This window comes from Microtus pennsylvanicus, chromosome X (genome assembly GCF_037038515.1).
Source record: "Microtus pennsylvanicus isolate mMicPen1 chromosome X, mMicPen1.hap1, whole genome shotgun sequence".
NCBI lineage: Eukaryota > Metazoa > Chordata > Mammalia > Rodentia > Cricetidae > Microtus > Microtus pennsylvanicus.
Genome location: NC_134601.1, coordinates 138,601,198 through 138,619,714, shown reverse-complemented (window position 1 = coordinate 138,619,714; position 18,517 = coordinate 138,601,198). Strand labels below are relative to the sequence as shown.

The following is an 18,517-nucleotide window of genomic DNA, read 5'->3' as shown; positions in this document are numbered from 1 at the left end:
ATAGGACAGTAGATTTGGAGCAGAGACTGGAAAAATGGAGAAGGGGGGAATTTAGATGAAATTTTGAAAGAAAAGTTGACAGGATGCAGTAACTAGGTGAACTGGAGAACAAGGCAGATCGCTAAGGCACAGCCAAGGCCAGCATTGGTGACTAGAACTGGGGTTTTGGGGCCAACATTGCGCAAAGACACAGCCAATGCTAGCTTTTGGTGACTAGAACTGGGGGGCTTCTGGTTTTTTCATGATTTTCCTTTGTATAAGGGTGGGCCCTGATTGATGAAATGAGTTCAAGACTCTTGTCTCCTGCCTACAGTGATTGGTCCCAGCATAGTTAGGAGCCTCACTGTCAGGCCAATGAGAAAGAAGGAATCTTTGAGCAGGGATAGGATCTCATAGACAAGACCCTTTTTCTCTTGTGTATAAGTTGAAGTCAGAAACTCTGAAAAACATTTTGATAGTTCAAGGCAAGCACCTAGAGACCCAGTAACTGTCTTATGGCATCGAAAGATAAAGCCAATACAGAGGCAGAGGCAGGCAAATCTCTGTTAGTTCCAGGCCAGTTTGGTCTACATAGTGAGTTCTAGGCCAGCCAAGGCTACCAGAGCCTGGCTCAAAAAAAAAAAAATCAACCAACCAACCAACCAGTCAAACAAACAAAGATAAAGCCACTATCACATAGTAAAATAAATAATAAAAATTTATAGCATAATAAAAATTGGGGAAAGAGGCTCATCAATGACTTTTCTTGAGTCCTGAGTCAAATCTCACTGGATGTTAATTTAAGCCCCAATTTTTCAGTTCTGTGAGTCAATGGATTCTCAGGATTTTTAAGGATGATTTGGATTGTGTGCTACTTTCTGTCTACTGCAGTCTCACCAGCATGCAGTACACTGGAGGTTCTGGAAGTCCGATGAACTTGTGATCATAAGTGGCTAAAAGAACTGATGTATTTTGGCTAATTCTTAAATGATAATATTCAGTATATGCTGATGTTGTGCTGTTTCCAAAGGCAATATTGTTTTTATTGTTAAAAAAAGCTGCCAGTGACTTGTTCAGGGCTATTAAAGGAAGAAAGGCAAAATGGATCTTTAGAGGGAAGTTTACAGGACTGGAACTTGAAGAAACTGGGTAGCAAACACATTTCTATTCAGGCCCTTTCCTGCTCCCTAGAGCACTCTGGTACATTTTCAATGGATTTCCCATAGTAGTGGAGTCCTATGGATTCTGTAGTAGTGATGTCAACCTTTTTTTTCCTCAAGATCGTTCTCCAGGCAAGTGTTAGAGCAGGTATTATTCAATTTTAGGTGTATAGGATTCACATGGTGGGAGCATATAAAAATATAGATTGCTGGGGCTGGAGGATGGCTCTTCCATTATGAGTATGTACTTCTCTTGCAGGGGACTCTAATTCAAGTTCAGTTCCCAGCACCAACATTGGGTAGCACACAGCTGCCTGTAACTCCAGATCCAAGGGGCTCTGGAGCCTCTAGTCCCTTGGGTGCTGGCTTTATGGATACACACACACACACACACACACACACACACACACACACACACAGAGAGAGAGAGAGAGAGAGAGAGAGAGAGAGAGAGAGAGAGAGAGAGACATTCACACATAAAATTAAAACTTTTAAAATCTCTTTTAAAAAGATTCTAATATACATTCCAGAGACATCTCCAATGGAGTCAGATTTGTTAGGTTTGGGGTAAGGCTTGGGAACCTACATTAAGAAACAAAACAAAAACGTTTTAGAAACTCCCAGATGATTTTGGTGAAATAGCTACTTTAAGAAACACCACTGGTTTAGATAGGGTTCCCCAAAAGTTAATCTTGATAACAGAACCATAAACAAGTGAGTCATTAAGGTAATAATACTCCAAGACAAAACAGGAAAAGAGAGAAGTGGGGAACCGAAGGGAAAGGAGCCAAGCCGGGGTCTGATTTTAGGTAACGGCCTGCAAAGCGTATATACCTGGAGTTCAGTTCTACAGGGAAGCTATGTAATGGAATGCTCCCTCTTTCCCAGCCGAGGGAATTGGACCTCCACATTCTTGCGCAATCAGTGATTGGCTAATAGCTAACAGTCAGATGCAGGAGATCTAAGCTTCCTCATTGCAAAACAGTTCCAGCAGCTTGTGGGAAATCCTGTAAGTCACAAGAATAGTCTTTGTGTGCAAAACTACCCCGAAGCTGGATTGGGGCACTCAGAAATACTAAATGGGATCAGAGAGGATTGAAATAATGTATTAGAGGAGTTTCTACATTTTAAAAAGTATTGGTGGGAGAAGAGAGTGTGCATCAAGTACAAAAGAAAGAACTACTTAAAAGCATAATTCCGGGTTGGAGAGATGGCTCAACAGTTAAGAGCATTTGTTGTTCTTCCAGAGGCCTTGAGATAAGTTCCCAGCACACACACACACATGCACACACAGCAACAGACACAAATACATTAATACAAAATCATTGAAATGTAGCACTCCATTCATACACAGGGCCAGGGGACCAAAGCTGACATAGAAGAGTCAGTATCACTGAAATCAAGCATTTTAGTAGGTACACTTTTAAACTTGGCATTTAATATCTTCTACTATCTGGCCCCTGTTTATTTCTTAACATATTATGGCCACTTTCTTCCTACACTGTATGATCCAGAATTCCAAAAGAACATTGTCTTTTTTTCAGAGAGTATATTCTTGCTTGCCTCCATGAATCCATAAATGTTATTCTCTCTGCTGATTCCCAACAGGCCCCAATCCTTCAAGTGGCTAATTTCTATATTTTTTCAGTCTTGGTGTAAACATTTCTTCAGTTTAGTCTTCTTCAACCAACATATATGTTCACATTAATAACATATATATATATATAATATTGATATATATATATATAATATTGATAGATAATTGTGGGATGAATGGATCGATGGATGGATGTGGTATGTGTGAGTGTGTGTGCAGGTGTGTTCTATCATCTTGCACATGGGTAGGTCAGAGGCTGAAATCCGGTGTCTTCCTCTAACCGTCTAACTTATCTCTTGAGATAGGGTCTTTAGCTAAGTTCAAATCTCACTGCTTCAACTAGATTGGCTTCTGGGATCTGAATCTAGGTCCTCATGCCTGCACAGCAAACATTTCATCCATAAAGTTATCTCTCCAGTACCATAGGCCTTCTTCAGATTTGCTCCCTCAAACTTCCTAAACTCTAATGACCATTACTTCTCATTGTAATTATTTGTCTGATCCTTTTTTAGGGTACAGCTGTCTTATTTGTTACAAGCCCTGGTAGCTTGTTTAAACATTCTCAATGCCTAACCAACAGAGAACCACAAAGTATTGAAGAATAAGTGTAATCTATATGTTTTTTACTAGAACTATGGGTAGTGTCTTCCATTTGAGCTTAGAAACTCTGCTTATGCCACGAGGCAATAAATTTATTCCAGTTGAGAACAGTGTCCATCTTAGTTTTATTCACTAATTCAGTGATAATTTATACGATTAAACAATCATACTGCAGAATGAGACTGATTTCTAAATTGTAAAAATTAGGCTTACGCTGCACTGCCCTTTATGTGGCCCTCATCCTAATATTTCCTTGGGGTGTGTTTCCCCCTTCTATATCTGTATAATCTTAAAATTACATGGGAGCTGGGCAACCTGCAAATGTGTATCCCAATTCTGAGAAATTCAAACAAACACTCAAAATCATTTGAGATTTGTAATGATGTCTAAGAATCAAATTTATGTAGCATCTATAACATCCATGGGGCTTTCAGAGAGTTCCAAAAATTCAGGCCTATCAGTTATATATTGGTGGTATATCCACATTATGATGATAATAAATGGTTATTTTCCCATGCTAGACAGATTGCTGATCGATAACTGGAGTCTGTTCCCTACCTGCTTTTTTCCCCATCCATCTCCAAAGAGAAGGCAAAAACAACTATGACCTTAGCATCCTTTGCAAGTGAGGTTGCCTGCTAGGTGACTCTGGTATGGACAAATGAGATGAGAACATGTATTTTATTTCTTTAATAGAGACGAGACAGGGAGTAAAAAGACCTCCCCTGCCCTTCCTGCCTTCCTGCTCCACATTGCTAATGTTTGAAACAGTGGCATTCATCTTGAGATGACAAAAACGGCTAAAGGAAAAGAGGCGAACTATCATGGATGGCAGAGTGGGAAGAACAAACTAGGTCACTGATGGAACTGTGGAGTAGTGGATCCAATGTCAGCAACCACACAGCTCCAGATGCCATATTAACCAGAACGTCACCACCCTCATTTGTTTAAATGACTGTTATTTGAAGATTCAGTTATTAGCAAAATCAAATGTAGTTTTAACTTATGCAACTAGTTACTTGAACATTCCCTTTAATTAGCTAAAAGAGAATTAAATTATTAACACCTCACCACTTACATTTGGGGGAAAGTATTGGATTTTTGGAAGAAAACTTGGGAAAAAAAAGTTCATTTGGAAGGTTTGGTTATTTTCATCCTGGAAGCAGAGAGGAGCTTTTGCTTGCTGTCAGCCGTGCTACAAACTCTTGGAGCTGTGGACTACTGGACCCTGTGGGTGACTAAATCCTCCCTAGGAGCTCGGAAGTAGACATTCTAGTTGGAGGAAAACTTTTGAACTTTGTGCTGATTGGGAGATGTGGAACCATTCAAGCAAGGACTGACCAGGAAGTGTCAAGTGTAGATAAGATTAGGCCACCCACTGTGTGTGTGGAGTGCTGCGTTGATTAACTTAATGAATCTACCTCTACTTCTCCAACAAAGATTGAGTATAATTGCACATCAAACCTAGAACTGCTATTGAATAGTGGAGGCATGGGGTAGTTCTTGGTCGAGCAACCGACCTATAAACCCTCCACTCCTGGAGATAAGGGAGTCGGAGTTGGACCCCTTAGCCGGAAACTCTTTTCAGATCTAAACCAGCTGTCTTCGAGCAGAGAGCCTGCCTATGCGCGCAGTCCTTTTTATTTTTCTACCCGCACTTCCTTTTCTGCTTTGTAGTTGTCCATTTCTACTTCTGAGAGGAATTCTCCGTGAAAGATAAACTCCAAAGTAAAGCGGGCAAGCCTTAGCATAGCTCTTATTTGTGCTGGAGAAAGGAAGCTAAGGCGGCAAGTTGACTTGTGAGGATTTCTGTGTGCTTCAGAGCAGAATGAAGGGTGCCTTTCTCATTAGGTGGCAGGTAGCATGATAGGTTGGGGTAAGTGACTTGTAACTGTCGGACCTCCACAGAAGACAGTTTCTTGGACTCTGAAACTCATTCTTTAGAGAAAACACAACATCTCGGGGATAGGAGAAAAACCTCATCTAATTATATTTTCCCATGATTTGCTTTTTAAAAAGAAAGACAGAAAAGAAAAAGAAAGGGGTTTAGCGCCCAAATATTTAACACGCAAATCTCCCAGTCTCTTGAGGGGGCAATCAAGGGTTTGTGCAGATCGTTTCTGGAAGGAAAATAAGCCCAGTCTTCACCCTGTTCCCTGCACTTTGGTAAGTACTATTTTAAAAATACCGCGCTGAGAATTTTAACAGATGATTTCTGGAAAGCCGACTTATAAACTAATTGGACACTTCTGCTGTGTGGAGGAACAAAGACTTCCTTTTTATTGGTCTTCAACTAAGGCATATACCTGTCTCACGGCGTTGGCTCATTCTGCACATGCTCAGTTGAACAGAAATCTTCATATGCCATACAACCCGGCACAGTGGCAACACCCACAGTCTTACTCCGTACCTGACCCTGTGCCTCCGTTCGTTCTAGTTGCATTTTTATGCTGAGAGCTCCAACATCTGTAGGAAGTACACTAAACAAAGTAGATGCTGGGGCTGGCGAGCAATATACAATGGTTTTAAAGTCTCCTTATGTCACTATCTTCCTGACCCGTCTCTGTATTTTGTCTAGCAGGAACAGATACTGCATAGATATTTGGGGAGTTTGGGGCAGGCGGCAGGAGAAGCTGTTTCTCTAGTTCACTGTTCGTTGTTGCACACCTTTCTCTGCAGTAGTTTTTGTTTGATCCTTTCCCTGGACAATTCTCCCCCTCCCCCCCAGTCCTCATTTTCATTAAGGAACGACAGAGCGGCACTAAAAGCGTCCGCCGCCAAGTGCGGTCTTGAGTGACAATCTCCACCTCCTCTCTGGCTTTTCCATTCATTAGAACCCTTTCCCTGCGTTTTTCCCAGCCAAAAACTGGGACCGGCTTCCTGAGGTTACGAAAGAAGGGGAAAGCTGCCAGAGTACTGAGCACGCCGTCCCTCCCAAAAAAAAAACGTGCAAACTGCTGTGAACCTTTTGTCCCCAGCCCCTTTTCTCCACTTGGTCGCAGCTTGGGAATAGAAGCGACGACCTCCACCAGCCCCACCTCAGCAGCTGCAACCCGCGAAGCTCCGCCAGCCGACCCCCAGCGCCCTCTAGATTCCCCGCGCCCGCCGGTTCTCCGTGACGTTGCGAGCTTTGCGCGCAGGCGCCACTGGGAGCGCTCGCCTCTCCCCCGCCCCCCCTCCCAAGTCCCCCGCCTTCTTCCGCGGTCCCCGCCTCCCAAAGGGCTGGAGTGGGCGGGGCCTTCGGGTCTAGCAGCCGGCGGGCTGAAAGGGAGGAGGGTTAGCGTGCGCGAGGCGGGAGCTCCAGGCTTGGGAGCCGGGCGGCAGCTGAAGCTAAGGGGTGGAGTTGAAGGCAGCGGTCGCGGCTCCCGCCCGCACTGAACACTCATCCCGTGAAGCCCCCTCCCACACTCGGGCGGGCGGCGGCGGCGGCGGGAGGAGGAGAAGGAGGAGGGAACGTCTCTGCCGCCGCCTCCTGGTCCCCAGCGCCGAGCAGCCGCCACCACCTCCCTTCGCGACGATCCTCCCTCCGTGGTGCTGTCGCGGCCCCCCCTGTAGCCCGAGCTGCCCCGCGCCGCGCCGGAGCCGGTCTCGGGCAGAGGGAGCGGTCGCGGTCTCGCGGCCCGCGCGGGCTGACGAGCGGAGAGTGCAGCGGTGCCTCGCGGATCCCCGAGGGTCCGCACGCTCGGCAGCGCTAGCGACAGCGCCAAGAGCAGCGGGCGGGCGGGCGGCGCCGGGCCCGGGCCGCCCTCGCTCCCACGCCCCGGCCCCGCCGCCCGCGCCGGGACGGCAGCCGGCAGAGGAGAGGCGCTGCAGTCTCCGGGCCTCGCGGCCCCAGTTGAGCTTCCTCGGCACTCAGGGCTTGAGAGTCCTGTGGAGAGGACGCGATCCCGGAGCCCGGGCACTGAGCTCTTGGGCGCCCCCAACCCAGGTTTCAGAACCCTCCACGCTGCGGCCACTGTCCCCTCCGGACCATGGCCGACGACGACGTGCTGTTCGAGGATGTGTACGAGCTGTGCGAGGTGATCGGCAAGTGAGTCTCCACGCGAGGGAGCGGGAGTGTGGAAAAATGCATTTCAGCGATGCCCGGGGCCTCCCGCACCCGCTCCGGGCCTGCCCCCTGCCCTCTCTCCCTCTCCTTTGCCTTCCTTGTCCTCTTCACCCTGTAGTATTTATAGACGTGTACCTGGATCTCCTGCCAAGAGAGGGTCTGAGGGCTCTCAGCGACCCGTAGAGACCAGCGAGCCCGGGTCCGCCACCCCATAAGGCGTGGGGCGGGCTCCCTGCATTTTATCTGACGGTTACACAGGGACGTGGCAGGACCGATTTTATAGTTGCTTACTGGGAACAGTTGGGGTTATTGTTACCTTTCCTGTACCTTAGACCTTTTACAAAAAGAGCAGCCTGCATTTCGTGTGCTTGTGTGGAGAGAGCGAGTCAGTGCGTCCAGGGTTTTTAATTGTGGGGTGTGTGTCTATTGTGCCAGGATATTAGACAGATGCCTTTGTGTTCACCCCGTGCCCGGATTTAAGAGGGTCATTGAAGACGGGTGCGTCCAGTTTCAGCAATTTCTTCACCTGCCTTAGACGAACGTAGAAAGAGTTAGGGGCACCCAAATTTTTAATGCCTCGTTATGCAATGACTGTACAATCAGTGCTCGAGGCTCCCTTCCACTGTTGTTGGGATGGTGGTTAGCGTGGTAGAGCCGTCTGCTTTGAGTCACCGGGCTGGTCTAGAATATAGAACTGACAGTCCAAATGCTCATCCTTTCATCTGGGTTGTATAATTACACCAGGGAAAAGCAGGGAATCAGATTAATCACAGTACTGATTGAGAATTAAATCTGCAGTTCCTCATCTAATTGTCCAGTCCTGAAATCTGTTTTGAATTGTTTCCTTTTCATTCTTGTCAAACAGTATTCCAAGTGCACAATCCTGCTAATTTGCTTGTGAGGGAAATGCTGGCAATCTGAAGTTGATTTCCCAGCTCAGCGTGTATTCTGTGGCTTTGGAAGTTGAGATAAGATTTAAGAGCAATTTTTGCTTATTTAATAGTGCTCGTTAGATAGCTAGTATCGGAATATTTTACCTCTTTTTGGAAGCGGTGCTTTATTGTCTATTTTAAGGTCCACAGTTAGGAAATGAAACCAAGACAGAGCAGTTGGCTCTACCTCTTTTAAGTTGTCTGCAGTATACTCAGTTTCAATTTTTTGAGTGCTGATAACTCATTTTTTCCTCTATATTGAGGTATTACATTGCTACTCACACGGTGAAATTGTGGATGGAGCTTGCTACCCTCTTTCCTTAGATCCATATGCTTCGAGGACGCATTCCTCCTTGCCCCATTGTTCAGTGACCAGCCTGTCTGTCAGGAGGAAGAAGTCCAAATGTGTCTGTCTGCTAGAGCCGTGGATGTGCCCGAGAGCAGCAGCGCTGCCCAAAGCTATTTAATGAGAGCCACGTGTCATTTATAATTTTCAAGTAACCGCATTAGAAAGATTTCAAACAAAAAGGTGCAATTAATTTTAGCAATGCTTATTTAATACATTACCTCTAAATTAGTGATTTCAGCATGAATTTTTTTTGCAATACTGTGCATCTTTTCATACTAAGTCTTTGAAATCCAATGTGTGTTTTATACTAACAGCACATCTCAATTTTGACGCTAAGCTAAATTTTTCACCAGAAGTACTTGATCTGTATTTAGGTCTCATAAAATTTGCATGTACAAAAGTAGATTCACATACTTAAATTGTTCCAAACATACATAAAAGTTTTCCAGTAACTGAATTAACTATTTCTAAATTTTAATCAATTAAGCAGAATGCAAAAATTTATTGCCTCGGTTGGATTAGCCACATTTCAAGTGCTTAATAGCCACATCAACTACCGCATCTCTAGAGAAAAAATATCAGAAATCGCCTTCATTTCTTCAGTGTTAGAGCACACAAAGAAGCTAAATGAGATGTTTCTCAAAAACACCCAGATGACCATGTGTGAGTGAGTGATATTGATTGTATCTTAGTTATGGCTGTTGTGAGTCTGCAGTTGATCACTGGAAAATGTGGAATTAAGATGCTTACATATATTATGATCTTGGAAAATAGCCGTCATTAAATCAATTTTGGTGACTGGTTTTCATTCCTTCAGGTCTGAAAGGATGACAGTGTGATCCCTTTGGATTTTGAAAAGTGGTCACCTTCATGTTAGCTGAAGTGAAATTGATCACAATATTTTAGAAGACGCCCTGGCAGAATTCTGTTTTGAGATGCTAGGTAGTCAGTGGCTGCCTGCATGTCTGTGAACTGTGAAATTTTATTCCTATTCTACAAAATCTGACTTGGTTGGTGTCATTTATAAAATGTCATTTCTTGAAATAATGAATCCTAGGCAGCCTCAGTGGTAAAGAATGTAATGATGGTGGTCCTCACCCTGGCAAAGGTTGAAGGTTTCTCCAGTAAATTTGTGTCACTATATATTGATCCTGAATTTGAAATTCATTTCAGATTTTTTTTTTGGCCGGGGCCTTGACAGCATACATTTAAACTAAGAATTTGTTCAATTATGAGCTTAAACAGAAAGGCCTTGCAGATCATCATTCATCCTGAAAATTCTTTTAATTTCTACCCAGACTCCACTGAATTTTGATTCTCTTTCATAGCAAATTAGTACCACAAATTGTGTTTACACCACAATGTCTTAATAGTTTTTAAATTTCACTGAGGCTATTTAAAATAGATTTGGTTTTCAAGACATATTGGCCACCCACTCACTCCTCTGCTTACCCATCCACCCACTCATCCATCCTTTATGAGCTAGGCATTATTGGTGCTGTGAAGGAAGTTTCCAGTTTATTTATTTGTTTGTTTGTTTGTTTATTGAGATAGCTCTGGCTGGCTTGGAGCTTGTTACGTAGTTCGAACTGATCTTAAACTCACAGAGAGATCTTCGGAGTGCTGGGATTAAAGGTGTGGGTTGCCACTCCTGGCATTAATTCCGATGTAATTTAGACCCCCTTAGGTGTCTTTTTCTTGGTTAAGGAGGTTTGAAAGGAGATGCTATTTGAAATAAATTTTCTTTGTAGTTGTTGCAACCTTTACTCTTGCTAAAGCTATCTTTGAAAGAATCTTATCATCAAGGTGCCATTTCTTTTTAAAAAATTAAAAACCCCTCCTTTTTGAAAATTGCAGAAACTCTTCAGTGCCTCTTATTTCCATAACATTTTTCATATAGCATCTTTGAAGTTATTGAAGTAAATTCAGTTATAGTCCCAAACTTCCTTTTTTTGTTTGGTTTGTTTTTGAGACAGGGTCTTACAGTGTCTAGCCCAGGCTGGCTTGGAACTTGATTTGTAGATCAGGCTGGTCTCAAACTCATAGGTATCTACCTGCCTCTGCGTCCTACATGCTGGGATTAATTGTCCAGTACCACCACACCCATCTAGACCCCAAACCTCTTGTCCTAACAAATGTAGCAATTACTGGAAAGAAAAGGTATTATGCAAATACAAGTTAATGACTAATTTATGTCATAACTACTAACTGTCCCTTTTGTAGATTTATAGTTTTATAGGTAAATGTAAAATCAGTATTAGTATGTGAAAGAAGTTTTAAAACAGTTCATTTAAATTAAAACATAAAAAACACACCATCTTTCTGTCACAAGTAGTATCTTTGAAAGAGGATCACACAGTGTACAATTTTTAGCTTGTGTAGGATGAATATTTGTCCTGAATTTTAGGATTTGGGTAACCTGTAACTTGTGACTCTCCTGCTCTGCTAAGACATAGACTAAAATTGGAATGATGCAGCATGACCCTTGCTCGAGGATGACATGCCAGTTTGCCAGGCATGCTGTATTTGCTTTCACCCCAAGAGCACTTATCATATTTAATTACAGTTACTTATTTATGGTCTCTCTACCTAGCTAATAGGTAGCTTCTTGAAGGCAGGGAAATATATAACATGCATCTTTCTCCATTGCTAAACACACTGCCTGCAATGTAATAGTCACTCATTAGCTGTGGAATAAATCGAGTAGTTTTAATAAAATCTCATTAAAAGACAAAAAGTGTATTTATCAGCCTTGGAGAAATTGCCCCAAAAGGCTGAATTAGATTAAAGTGTACTATCAGGGGAGCTGTGAAAACGGTCATTGCCAGGTCCTGTGACAGAGCCGTGCAAGGCGCAATCTCGGGGACATCTTAGGTATTTTTTAAACTACGTAAATCTTGTGTGAAGAGTCACTGTTTTAAAAATTAGCTGACAAATGTAGTTTTCTGGGACTAACTTTTCAGAGAATTAAAACTTTTACAAAGAAGAGTAAATATGTTTTGTAATGCATTTCAGCTATCAGGCCAAAACATGGATTTTTATGTTCTATGCATTCATGTCTCTGAGGCTGTTGTGGAAGAATTTAGTTTCAGCCTGTGTTTGGCTTTGGTTTCATGGGCCTTTTAAGATTCACATTGATTTATGACACTCATCTAACACTAACATGGTGATTGTCTGATGTTTAGAACAACACAGAACAAGGATTGCTTCAATAACCATAGATGATAGTTTTCTACTACAATGGCTTAATTTAATAAGAAATTCATTAGGTTCGTATGGATTGTTTGCACACACATTTGGTTAAAAGAGAATGGTTAAGTTACATACATACTTTAAGTTCTGTACCTGTGACTACAATAATGTAATTTGCCAGAGAATTGAGTTAAATGCAGTCTTATGTAAATAGTGGTATATATATATATATATATATATATATATATATATATATACACACACACACACACACACACACACATACACATACATACAGGGAAAAATCACCTTTACTGATTTGTCCTAATCACTCTGGATTCTCATTTATTGATTTTTCTCAGTGTTTTGGAATTCTAGTACCTCAGAGGGAATTTTACATCATGCAGAAGAATCTTCCTGAAAATTTAAGTGGACACTGTACATAAACTAGTTTTAAATGTTAGGAAAAGGTCACGTGTAAGTCTGAATGATTTTAAAAACTTTCCAAAGCAAGCAGTGTTACATGAAAAAAGAACATGATCACAGCAATACCCTTGTAGTAAGGCAAATGAAACCCACAGTCAATCACCAGCTACATTTCTAAGAATCTAGATAATTCCCACACTTGGGATTCAGCCGCCCTCCTGCAGAAGACAGCTTACAGAATTTTGGAACAAGGTCTGTTCCTGAGCAGTGGGTTCTGGGGCCTTCTGGGAAGAAGTGAGCTCTTTAGTTACTTGTCTGTGTACATATCTCTTTAGTAGGTTTTTACCAATTGCTTTTGGAGTTGTTATTTGTTTCATGTGGACTCCCTTAACTTCCATGATGGTGACGATACTTGGTGTACAGTTTGACATGTGCAGTTCACCTTCCATTTTCCTCTTGTATATATAAGCTTTATTCAATGGGCTGTATTTCTAAATTCCCTTAAATTGTGTTCTTAGATATTTCCTTTATATTGAAAGTTTCCGCATCTCTATTTATAGCTATGATCAATAAACTATAAAATAGGTATACCAACATTGCTTTGAGATGGTGCTTGAATGGGTGTCTTTTTGTAAATGTTTCATGCTTTAACTGTGTTTAAAGGAACCTTGACACAGTAAGTTTTAAAAAAAAAAAAATGTTTTATAACCTAATGGCTACTTGGCAAAGGACATTGACTCACCTTTCTAATAGTAGGCTTTTTATATGTATCATCTCATTTAATTTTAACCCTTCTACAGAGAAGATTGAGCACGAGGTGGTGTGGAGTGATCTGGCCAAGATCACATGGGATTCTCTCTGCTTCTAAAGATTGTTCCTTTTGACCACATTCTACTGGTGATTCTGGTTGTGATTAAGACGCATTGGACTTCTTTCAAATAAGGCTAATTTTCATTTTTAAAATTTACTACTATAAAAGATGATCTCTTTCTTTCCAGTTACGTTTCTCATCTCTTTGGTGACATATACTACTCCTTTCTTGCTTCTTTTTTCTCTTGCTCTGTGACAGTGCTTCTCAACCCATGGTCATGACCCCTTTGGGGGGTTGAATGACCTTTCATAGGGGTTGCATATTAGCTATCCTGCATTCAGATACTTGCATTATGATTCATACAGTAGCAAAATTATAATTATGAAGTATCAATGAAAATAATTTATGGTTAGGGGTCACCATAACATGAGGAACTGTATTAAAGGGTTACAGCATTAGGAAGTTTGAGAACCACTGCTCTATGATGAAATAATATCATTTACCAAACTAACTGATAAATCTATGTATTACTTTGTAGTAATAAGGAGCGGCAGGGCTGCATCCCCAACACCCCAGCCGCCTGCTCGGCTCGCTTATGCCCCGAAATAATTACACAGACACTGTATTCTTTTAATCACTGCTTGGCCAATTAGCTCTAGCCCTTACTGGCTAATTCTGATATCCTGATCAACCCATTTCTAATAAACTGTAGCACCGGTCTTACTGGGAAGATTCTAGCCTAAGTCCATCCTGGGTCGGAGCTGGGGCATGGCGTCTCTCTGAGGCATCTCCTCCGGAGAGGAGAGCTGTGGAGTCTGACCTCACTTCCTCTTCCTCCCAGCGTTCTGTTCTGTTTACTCCTCCCACCTATCTCCTAACCAATGAGAGCCAAGCAGTTTCTTTTATTTTAACCAATGACCTTCCTCCATCTTTACTTAGCAGAGGAAGTAAGGAATCTTGACCATCTTTCTTAAAATATAATTGGTTTTGAAGTGTTTTACATCCCTTTTACTTAACTTCAAGTGCTTTTCTTCCAGACTAATTACTCTACATTTCTTTTTTTAAGATTTATTTATTTATTTTTAATTTATTTATTTATTAAAGATTTCTGCTTCCTCCCCGCCACCGCCTCCCATTTCCCTCCCCCTCCCCCGATCAAGTCCCCCTCCCTCATCAGCCGGAAGAGCAATCAGGGTTCCCTGACCTGTGGGAAGTCCAAGGACCACCACCTCCATCCAGGTCTAGTAAGGTGAGCATCCAAACTGCCTAGGCTCCCCCAAAGCCAGTACGTGCAGTAGTATCAAAAACCCATTGCCAGCTGGGCGGTGGTGGCGCACGTCTGTAATCCCAGCACTTGGGAGGCAGAGACTGGCGGATCTCTGTGAGTTCGAGGCCAGCCTGGTCTACCAAGGGAGTTCCAGGACAGGCTCCAAAGCTACAGAGAAACCCTGTCTCGAAAAACCAAAAAAAAAAAAAAAACCCATTGCCATTGTTCTTGAGTTCTCAGTAGTCCTCATTGTCCGCTATGTTCAGCAAGTCCGGTTTTATCCCATGCTTTTTCAGACCCAGGCCAGCTGGCCTTGGTGAGTTCCCGATAGAACATCCCCATTGTCTCAGTGTGTGGGTGCACCCCTCGAGGTCCTGAGTTCCTTGCTTGTGCTCTCTCACCTTCTGCTCCTGATTTGGACCTTGAGATTTCTGTCCGGTGCTCCAATGTGGGTCTCTGTCTCTGTCTCCTTTCATCGCCTGATGAAGGTTAATATTCAGGAGGATGCTTATATGTTTTTCTTTGGGTTCACCTTCTTATTTAGCTTCTCTAGGATGGCGAATTATAGGCTCAATGTCCTTTATTTATGGCTAGAAATCAAATATGAGTGAGTACATCCCATGTTCCTCTTTTTGGGTCTGGCTTGCCTCACTCAGGATAGTGTTTTCTATTTCCATTCATTTGTATGCAAAATTCAAGAAGTTCTTGATTTTTACTGCTGAGTAGTACTCTAATATGTATATATTCCATACTTTATTCATCCATTCTTCCATTGAAGGGCATCTAGGTTGTTTCCAGGTTCTGGCTATTACAAACAATGCTGCTATGAACATAGTTGAGCATATACTTTTGTTGTATGATAGGGCCTCTCTTGGGTATATTCCCAAGAGTGGTATTGCTGGGTCCAGGGGTAGGTTGATCCCGAATTTCCTGATTACTCTACATTTCTAAGTTAGAAGTAGTGAGGTTTGTGGAGAGAGGTATTTATTGGAGGGTAGGGTGGGGTGAATTCTTATGTCCTGTGATAAAAACTGAATTGTATTTTCATTTTGAAAACCATGTCCTAAACTGTAGCTTCTCAGCTGGTTACCAACATTGTTCAATTAAGTAGTCAAAAGGCTAGTTTTGTCCAGGTACCACTGTAGAGAAAGTACCTGTTACCAGCTACCAAGCTGATAAGATGTTCTGCTTTCCCATTTGGGGACTTAAATTTTTAGTTGTAAATTTATAATACAGATTTCTTTTTCACCATATTTCTGTTTTACAGATTTTTGATTACTGGCTTTTAATTAAAATAATTTGATTTTCCAAAAATGATAATATTTCCATTCTCTTGCTTGTATATAACCATGAATTATAATGAAATCTTTCATTGCGTGACAGAATAAATATTTGATCCTTTAAATTTTATCTTAATTTCTTGGTATTTATCACACCAATGTTGCTTTCTTAAATTATTCCACTATAGAGATCTTAATTCTTTCTAGTGTCAAGGGTTCTTGACCGTGGATAGTGCTAGTGTACTGTTCCTCCTCTCCTGTTGTCATCCTCTTTCCCTCACCTTTCAAATTTGTTCATTAGCTCTTTTAATTGTCCATTTATTCACAATAGAAAATGGTTATTTAATTGTACTTAAATCAATATATGTTTTTTTTATCTAAGGATACATTTAATTTCAGCTTCTTGTGTTCTGTTATTGGTTTCCTGTACATCTTTTTAAAAACCAAATTTTAAATTTCTTTTAGTGTATTTTTTGGCTTTATATCATTATTGTGACTATTTTAATTATGTACAGTGAATAATTTATATCTATCCTCCTTCCCTCCATTCTTTTTCTCTCTCCCCTGTGGTTTATTCTCCAAAAAACTATATTGCTAGGCATGGGGAGGCACACCTATAATTCTAGCACTTGAGAAATAGAGAGAGGAAGAATAGGAGTTCAAGGCTACATAATGAATTTGAGGTCAACCTGGACTACATGTTTCAAAATAAGCAATAATCGCTCTCACACACACAATGATGAATATGTATTTTGGTGTATGTCAGCCTAAGATGGGATTGTTGTCATTTATGCTGGTTAGTTTTTGTCACCATGACACCAACTAGAGTTATCTGGAAAGAGGGAACATCAACTAATGAATGCCTTCATTAGAGTGGCCTGTAGGACTCTTTAGGGTACTTTCTTGATTAATGATTGATGTAGGAAGGCTTTGTCCAAGTGGGTGGTGCTCTTCCTAGCAGGTGGCCTTGGGTTGTATAAGAAACCAGGCTGAGCAAGCCAGTAAGCAGCTAGAAGACACTAAATGCTCTTGAATATACTCTTTAAAACTTTCTAAGTTATTTGAGTTCCTCTACTCCTAGGAAGGGTACTCTTTGCGTCTACAGATTTTCATAATTAATTTGTAAATCTGTCTAGGCTGTAGTTTTACACTGCTGTTAAAAGCTCCAAAGATGGGGGAGGGGGAGGGAAATGGGAGGCGGTGGCGGGGAGGAGGCAGAAATCCTTAATAAATAAATAAATTAAAAAAAAAAGCTCCAAAGATTTTTATTAAAAGGGAGTTTTGTATCACACTTTTGCATTTGGATATTTGGTAAAATTAATTAATTAACTGTTCATAATGTGAGATTTCATGCTGAAGAAAAGGAACATCTAGGACCCATGGTGAGATGACTCAGAGGGTAAAGGGACTTGCTACTAAGCCTGACTTTGTGACTTTGCTTCCTGTTGGGACTCACGTGGTAGAAGGAGAGAACCAATTCCTGCAAGTTGTTCTCTGGTGTGTGTACACATATACATACAATACAAATTATGGTACATTTTTAAAATAAAAGAAAATCCTAGAATAAATATTTTAAAAATAGTTGTATACAACAAGATTTGTTAAACTTATAATGTAATAGTTTCCCAAATTTTGTTTTGGCAGCAATTTCCATATCTTAACTGAGGACAAATGAGACAGAAAGACCTGAAAATTGTAGTCTGTGAAAGATTGGGCAATGACTGTAGATTACCTAAATGCATACACTGTGAGAATGATCTTCATGCTGGAAGAGGGTGGTCTACTTAGATCATGACTATGGACATAGGCTGGCTTCAGAGGTCACTTAAAGGTATCTTTTCCATGATCTTGCTTGGACCAGTGTTATTTTTATTGCATCGTTTAGGTTAGAAGTTTTTCTGACTTTCCCTTTCTCCTTTAACTCATTAGTTTAAAAGGAGAATTGTCTGACTTTATTTGTATATGAATAACTTCCTGTATTCTACTTAGGCTTAATATCATCTTAATTAGGCCTTAGTTCTATCAGTATGACATTAAATTTGAGATTTTTTTTTTTTGAAACAGGATCTCAACTACGTAGACCAGACTGACCTCACTCACCAATATCTATATACCTCTGCTTCCTTACTTTTATGAGTAGCCAGGTGAGTGCTGGGAACCGAACCAGGGTCCTCTGGAGGATTAGCATGCATCATTAACTACCTGGCCATCACACCGGCATGATTATCTTTTAATATTTTCTTTTAAGTTAAATTAGGTGTTTGTAAAACAAGCAAAAACTTTTTTTCACTGAGAACATTCTTAAGTATATTTCACATGAATTTGAAAAAAATAATACTATTCAGATAACAGGTCAGATTGAGAATATATTTAGCTCACATTCTAATCAGTGTATTTTAAAGGCATGCTAAGATGTTGGGAAAAAACTTTATTAATCATACATGTTGTAAGCTGTACTTTCTTTTTCTTAAAAAGATTTCTCACAATGGCTTCATCTACAAAACACAAACCTGAGACTGAGGGAACATTGAAGAAGGGGTGAAAAGATTCTAAGAGCCAGAGATAAGTGAAATTGTGTCTCCTAGTAATATCAGAAGCCATACTCATAAGTCTCACCAAAATGACTGCCCAAATGTTAGTTAACAAGGATGACACCAGTAAGCATGCCAGACTGGATGGAGAGAGGCCCAAGAGGCCTCAACCCTACACAAAGAGCTACAGACAGTTGAGAAAAGCTAGGAGTGAGAGAGGTAGACCTCCCCAGGGAAGATCACACCAATTGGTTGTCCTATGCCAAACAGCCCCCAAAACACACATACTGATAGCATTATACAAACTGAACAGGTTACATTTAGAAATATGTCTATGTATATGTT

At 41.3% G+C, this 18,517-nt stretch overlaps 1 protein-coding gene across 22 annotated transcripts in view; it reads left to right on the top strand.

Moving 5' to 3' along the window:
* The first annotated feature begins 7,093 nt into the window (after window positions 1-7,093).
* Window positions 7,094-18,517, top strand: part of Cask (calcium/calmodulin dependent serine protein kinase) — a 337,725-nt gene continuing 326,301 nt past the window's right edge. For 17 of the 22 annotated variants that reach the window (XM_075958472.1, XM_075958463.1, XM_075958469.1 and 14 more), the window contains exon 1: window positions 7,172-7,366. In XM_075958472.1, the coding sequence (XP_075814587.1) occupies window positions 7,308-7,366 (59 nt within the window). In that variant the 5' untranslated portion in view covers window positions 7,172-7,307. Of the gene's footprint in view, window positions 7,367-18,517 lie in introns of all 22 variants that reach the window. The other 5 variants (XM_075958471.1, XM_075958466.1, XM_075958473.1 and 2 more) reach the window with 3 other exon arrangements.